The sequence below is a fragment of the Danio aesculapii genome, chromosome 21 (assembly GCF_903798145.1).
Source record: "Danio aesculapii chromosome 21, fDanAes4.1, whole genome shotgun sequence".
Lineage (NCBI taxonomy): Eukaryota > Metazoa > Chordata > Actinopteri > Cypriniformes > Danionidae > Danio > Danio aesculapii.
The window spans coordinates 1,929,742-1,936,643 of record NC_079455.1 but is presented as its reverse complement, the minus strand read 5'-3'; the positions used below and the strand labels follow the sequence as shown (position 1 = coordinate 1,936,643).

The window sequence follows — 6,902 nt, the reverse complement described above, 5'->3', positions numbered from 1 at the left end:
GCTAGTACAAGGTTGGACCCCCTTTTTGCCTTCAGAACTGCCTTAATGGCAGAGATTCAACAAGCTACTGGAAATATTCCTCAGAGATTTTCCTCCATATTGACATGTTAGCATCACGCAGTTGCTGCAGATTTGTCGGCTGCACATCCATGATGCCAATCTCCCGTTCACGACATCCCAAAGGTGCTCTATTGGATTGAGATCTGGGGACTGTGGAGGACATTTGAGTACAGTGAACTCATTGTCATGTTCAAGAAACCAGTCTGAGATTATTCACGCTTTATAACATGGAGTGTTATCCTGCTGGAAGTAGCCATCAGAAGATGGAGACACTGTGGTCACAAAGGGATGGACATGGTCAGCAACAATACTCAGGTAGGCTGTGGCGTTGATACGAAGCTCAATTGGTACTAATGGGCGCAAAGTGTGCCAAGAAAATATCCCCCACACCATTACACCACCACCACCAGCCTGAACCGCTGATACAAGGCAGGATGGATCCATGCTTTCATGTTCCTGACATCAAATTCTGACCCGACCATCCGAACGTCAAAGCAGAAATCTTCTATTGTCCAATTTTGGTGAGCCTGTGTGAGCTGAATTGTAAATCCCAGTAGATCAGCAGTTTCTGAAATACTCTGACCAGCCCGTCTGGCACCAACAACCATGCCACGTTCAAAGTCCCTTAAATCCCCTTTCTTCCCCATTCTGATGCTCGCTTTGAACTGCAGCAGATCATCTTGACCATGTCTACATGCCTAAATGCATGGAGTTGCTGCCATGTGATTGGCTGATTAGAAATTTGCGTTGATGTTAAGTTGGACAGGCGTACCTAATAAAATGGCCAAGTGTATATACTATACATATATATATATATATATATATACACACACCTTGTTACTTGTTACTATTATATTATATTTTTAACAACATTAAATCAAATTAGCCAAATATACTATAATTGTGATTGCTAAATGACAAATGTAATAAATAATTAGCACTGGGCTTAAACTGCAGGTGACATTAACAATTTGTTAACAAGAACTAAAATAAAAAATATTAGTATGTTTTGTAGTAAGTGTGAAAATGACTGTGAAAAGTCTCGTTTAAATAATTAGACCCGTTTAACAGAAAACAAATCCTTAAACAAATAAAGCAGAACATGTGTATTTAACCAGTGTTCAAGTACTTTGTTTTACTGTATAATGTTATAACACTTTATAAAACTGCATAATATAACAGTGTGTGATGGTACAGATGCGCTTCACTAACTTGAGCTGTGTTTGGCGAGGTATTTGTCTTTGCATTTCTTCTTCTTGCCAAAAGGACTGCAGGACTGTCCAGCTTCCCGTGTTGCTTTGCTTTTGCTTGCTACTCGCCTGCAGAAACACCACAAACATTTACTGATCTCTCAGCTCAAACTGTCCTGAGAACCAAAACGCAGGCTCACTGGAAACACATGCTTCAGCCTACATTTACACACAGGTGTCAAATCCAGTTCCTGGAGGGCCGCAGCTCTGTACAGTTTAGTTCCAAATGTAGACAGCGCCCCCTAGTGGATTTGTCCTCTGAAACGTGCAACAAAGCGTACACTGAAGGGGGTCGCACACCGGATGCAGTTGGAAGTATCGCACACCAGACGCACACATTTGAATGTTATTTAATATGAAACTAATCAGATGTCCCTCTGTGGCGCGACAGAAATATGAAGTCGTAGCTGGGCACGGCTGACAGCTACCGACATGCCACGCCAGTGTGCGTACACTAATAGAAATCTGTTTAGAATTCTGAATTGCATGGCGCTGTGTGGCGCGGCACCGAGCGGCGCATCCGGTGTGTGACCCCCTTAAGTAGCATATTTTTAGATTCACAAAAATGTAAACAGCGCCCTCTAGTGGATTTGTCATCTGAAATGCACTACAAAAGACACCCTAAGTAACATATTTCATATTCGCAAAAATGTATACAGCGTCCTCTAGTGGATTTGTCATCTGAAATGTACCACAAAACGTACCCTAAGTAGCATTTCAGGAGCAAAAAATGTAGACAGCGCCCTCTAGTGGATTTGTCATCTGAAACGTACAGCAAAACGTACCCTAAGCAACATATTTCATATTCGCAAAAATGTAAACAGCGCCCTCTAGTGGATTTTGTCATCTGAAACGGGCAACAAAAGACACCCTAAGTAACAAATTTCAGATTCACAAAAATGTAAACAGCGCCCTCTAGTGGATTTTGTCATCTGAAATGTGCAACAAAAGACGCCCTAAGTAACATATTTCATATTCGCAAAAAATGTGGACAGTGGCCTCTAGTGGATTTGTCATCTGAAACATACAACAAAACGTACCCTATAGGTAGCATATTTCAGTCACAAAGATGTAAACAGCGCCCTCTAGTGGATTTGTCATCTGAAACGTGCAACAAAACGTCCCCTAAGTAACGTATTTCCGATTCACAAAAATGTAATCAGCGCCCTCTAGTGGATTTGTCATCTGAAACGTACAGCAAAACGTACTCTAAGCAACATATTTCATATTCGCAAAAATGTAAACAGCGCCCTCTAGTGAATTTTGTCATCTGAAATGTGCAACAAAAGACGCCCTAAGTAACATATTTCATATTCGCAAAAATGTATACAGCGTCCTCTAGTGGATTTGTCATCTGAAACATACAACAAAACGTACCCTATAGGTAGCATATTTCAGTCACAAAGATGTAAACAGCGCCCTCTAGTGGATTTATCATTCGAAAAGTGCAACGAAACCCAAAGTATTTTAAGTTTTATAAAAATGTAGGCTGAGGCGTGTATTTCAGAACACAGGGCCAGGTGAACGCACCACTCCTGCAGTTCTGGAGAAGGGATGAGTCCAGCGAAGTCTGTGGAGGAACTGTCCACCTTCCCCTGCCACCAGTTGGGATCCTTCTTGTTGATGATATGAATAATATCGCCCGTCTGGAACTTCAGGCCCGCTTCTTTACACGGGATGAGCTCATCTTTGGCTGGGTCATAGTCGAACTGTGCTCTCATATACATCTGCAGAAACATTATAAACCACTGTATGAATGAAGACGATTCAACACATGAACAAATACTATCGTCATTTATAGTAAAGTACATATTATTATATTTACAACACTTTATTAATGCCACAGCCTTCAGTAGTATTAACTATAGTGCACTGATAAACTAGAATACTGTAGTACACTTTAGTTTTTACTACAGTAAACTGTGGTGTGTTTTAGTGTAATATAACTCCAGTTGTAGAAGTTTTAGGTAGTTTGCAAGCATCTTTACTATAGTATGGTTTAAAAATACTATAGTGTTTACTATAAATTACTATAGTATTGTTTCCTGTTGCTTTCGGTTAAAGAATCTGTCCACAATTGGTAGATTTCTCGCAGGTAAATCTCGACTTATCTAATGGTGCATCTCAAAGCAGATTACGTTGTTCACATTTTTACGTTTGTTTTGTTTTTCTTTGTGCTGTGCAGTGCTGTCTTTTCCTTTCTGTATCACAATGACATGATCTGTCGACAAATTACAGTACAAAAAAAGCCCTAGTTTACATCAGAACAGCCCTCCAGAGTACACTCTTATACAACATGACTAAGTAATTTGACTGTCGTAATACACAAGGACACGTCATTCTGACGACACTGACGTGATTATTGACAGAAATTGAGTTCTGAGAGAGTAACTAAGGATTTTGAGCAAGAGACTGGCTTTTGCAGGTGATCCATAGTGTGCTATTAGTATTAGCGCTGTACAGTTTTGCTATTTGTATGTGTTGCTTTCAGAAATGCACTTACTCTTTTGCAAATTACAATTCTGATCTGAGAAATGTACCAAAGCGACTGAGAAAAACTGTAATTTAATGTTTAAATGGTTAATTTAATTTAAAATAAATAAAGAATTAAATGAATAACTAATGTAAAATAAACGTACGCATTTAAATAAAAATAAACATTACAAAATAAAATAGTACCAGTAAAAATAATTAATTATTTAATTTAATTTAGTTTCAAAGAAATAATAAAAATAAAACAATACACTTAAAATTTAATTCATTCATTTTCTTTTCGGCTTAGTCCCTTTATTAATCCGGGGTCGCCACAGCGGAATGAACCGCCAATTTATCCAGCACATGTTTTATGCAGCGGATGCCCTTCCAGCTGCAACCCAGCTCTGGGAAAAATCCATACAAACTCATACACTATGGACAATTTAGCCTTCCCAATTCACCTGTACCACACGTCTTTGGACTGCGGGGCTCGAGCCAGCGACCTTCTTGCTGTGAGGCGACAGCACTACCTACTGCGCCACTGCGTCACCCACTTAAAATTTTATTAATTAATTTAATTTAGTTTCAAATAAATAAATAAATAGCGTGTGTTTTAAGTAATTGTCATATAAAACAGGCAAATATACAAACAATTACACAGACAGACAAAGGGATAGACAGACAGAGAGACAGATAGATAGATAGATAGATAGATAGATAGATAGATAGATAGATAGATAGATAGATAGATAGATAGATAGATAGATAGATAGATAGATAGATAGATAGATAGATAGATAGATAGATAGATAGATAGATAGATAGATAGATAGATAGACGGACGGACGGACGGATGGATGAATTTATAGATAGATAGATAGATAGATAGATAGATAGATAGACAGACAGACAGACAGACAGACAAATAGATAGATAGATAGATAGATAGATAGATAGATAGATAGATAGATAGATAGATAGATAGATAGATAGATAGATAGATAGATAGATAGATAGATAGATAGATAGATAGACAGACAGACAGACAGACAGACAGACAGACAAACAGATAGATAGATAGATAGATAGATAGATAGATAGATAGATAGATAGATAGATAGATAGATAGACAGACAGACAGACAGACAGACAGACAGACAGACAGACAGACAGACAGACGGACGGATGGATGAATTTATAGATAGATAGATAGATAGATAGATAGATAGATAGATAGATAGATAGATAGATAGATAGATAGATAGATAGATAGATAGATAGATAGATAGATAGATAGATAGATAGATACTGTATCTATATTTAGTATCTATAACTACAACTATGTCACTATAGTCTATAAGCAGGGTTCTAGAAGGATCTAGGTGATCTAACATTACAATATCAGAACGGTTTCTGTTATATAATGAGAGAAGATAACTACAGTACCACAGCTCATCACATTGTCACTGCTTAATTTAAAGAGACAGTTCACCAAATAATACAAAATCTGTCATCATTTACTCACCCTTTTACTGGCTTCAAACCTTTATGAGTTTCTTTATTCTGCTGAACACAAAAGAAGACACTTTGGAAATCGCTTTGGAAGAAACAAGCTGAAAATCGATAACCAGTGGAAATCAATGGTTACTACATTCTTCAAAATATCTTCTTTTGTGTTCAAAAGAAACTCCTAAATGTTTGGAAGCACTTGAGAATGAGCGAGTACAGAGAACTCTCTCTTTAACTTTTGCTTTGACACTGTGTGACCAGCAGATGGCAGAAGAGGATCTGTAGAGAGGTCATCTAATGAGCCAGTAAATCTAGTTATTATCTGCTACTGTTGCTTTAATAGTCACCTGTGTGTTTCACTGCTTTCCCATGACAAACCCCACACCTTCATTTAATCAAGCATACAGAATAGGCAGACAAAGAAAGAAGTGATCAAACCCCATTAGAGTGAATATTTGCAGATGCAGTCGATTGTGATTATGAAACACAAATGGAAGCAGGGGATTGGTCAAATGTGAGACTGATGTTTTACTCACCTCACATGCCATTGGGCGACTTTGCTGGTTGGAGATGATTTTCAGTGTGACGACACCGTTTGTGTCTTTCTGTAATGTCGAACAGTTTAGAGCCAAGTCAAATCGCAGTAAATATACACACACAAACGCTTTTGAAGGATACTTAAAGGAACAGTTCACCCCAAAAATCCTCATTTACTCACATACTTCTGAACGTTTATGGGTTTATTTCTTCTGTTGAACACAAAACAAGATATTTTGAAGAATGTTGGGAAAAAAACAGCTATTCACATCAATAGTAGGAACTAGTTTTTTCCTCTAGCATTCTTCAGGATATCTTCATTTGTGTTCGACAGAAGTAAAGTAAATGATGACAGTGTTGACATTTTTGGGGGAACTGTCCCTTTAAGGTGAAGGTTACTTCATCTTTATTATGGTTCTTCACATTTGAGTTAACTTGAAAACACTTTGTAATAATGCCAAAGTAAGTTTTACCTTTGAGGAGCACAGAAAGTATTAACTGAAATATACAGTAGCTGTAAATATCCTGCTACTTGAAAATGAAGATGAAATGACAAAACAAAGCATTATAATTCCTTCATAAATTATCAAATCTGGTTAACAAGCATTATTGTCAATGTAAACGTGTTAAGAGCAAAGAGGATTCATTTTGGAAACCAAAACTAAAGAAATAAAAGACAACTAAAATGAAAGTACAAACATAAATAAATAAGTAAATACATAAACAAATAAATAAATAAATAAATAAATAAATAAATAAGTTAATAAATAAATAAGTTAATAAATAAATAAGACAACAAATAAATAAATAAGTAAATACATAAACAAATAAATAAATAAGGTAATAAATAAATAAATAAGTGAACAAACAAACAAATAAATTAATTAATAAATAAAAAATAAATTAATTAACAAATAAATAAATTAACAAACAAACAAGTAAATAAGCAAATAACTAAACAAATAAATAAATACGTAAACAAAAATAAATAAATAAGTAAATAAACAAACAAATAAATAAATAAGTTAATAAATAAATAAGTTAACAAATAAATAAATAAGTAAATAAATA

At 36.0% G+C, this 6,902-nt stretch overlaps 1 protein-coding gene across 1 annotated transcript in view; it reads right to left on the bottom strand.

The window, feature by feature from the left end:
- mpp1 (MAGUK p55 scaffold protein 1) overlaps positions 1-6,902 on the bottom strand; it is a 39,378-nt gene that overhangs the window by 5,471 nt on the left and 27,005 nt on the right. Inside the window, exons 5-7 of the mRNA XM_056445943.1 lie at positions 5,831-5,899; positions 2,841-3,037; positions 1,273-1,379 (exon numbers count right to left, since the gene is read on the bottom strand). Coding sequence (XP_056301918.1) covers positions 1,273-1,379; positions 2,841-3,037; positions 5,831-5,899 — 373 coding nt within the window. The remainder of the gene's footprint in view (positions 1-1,272; positions 1,380-2,840; positions 3,038-5,830; positions 5,900-6,902) is intronic.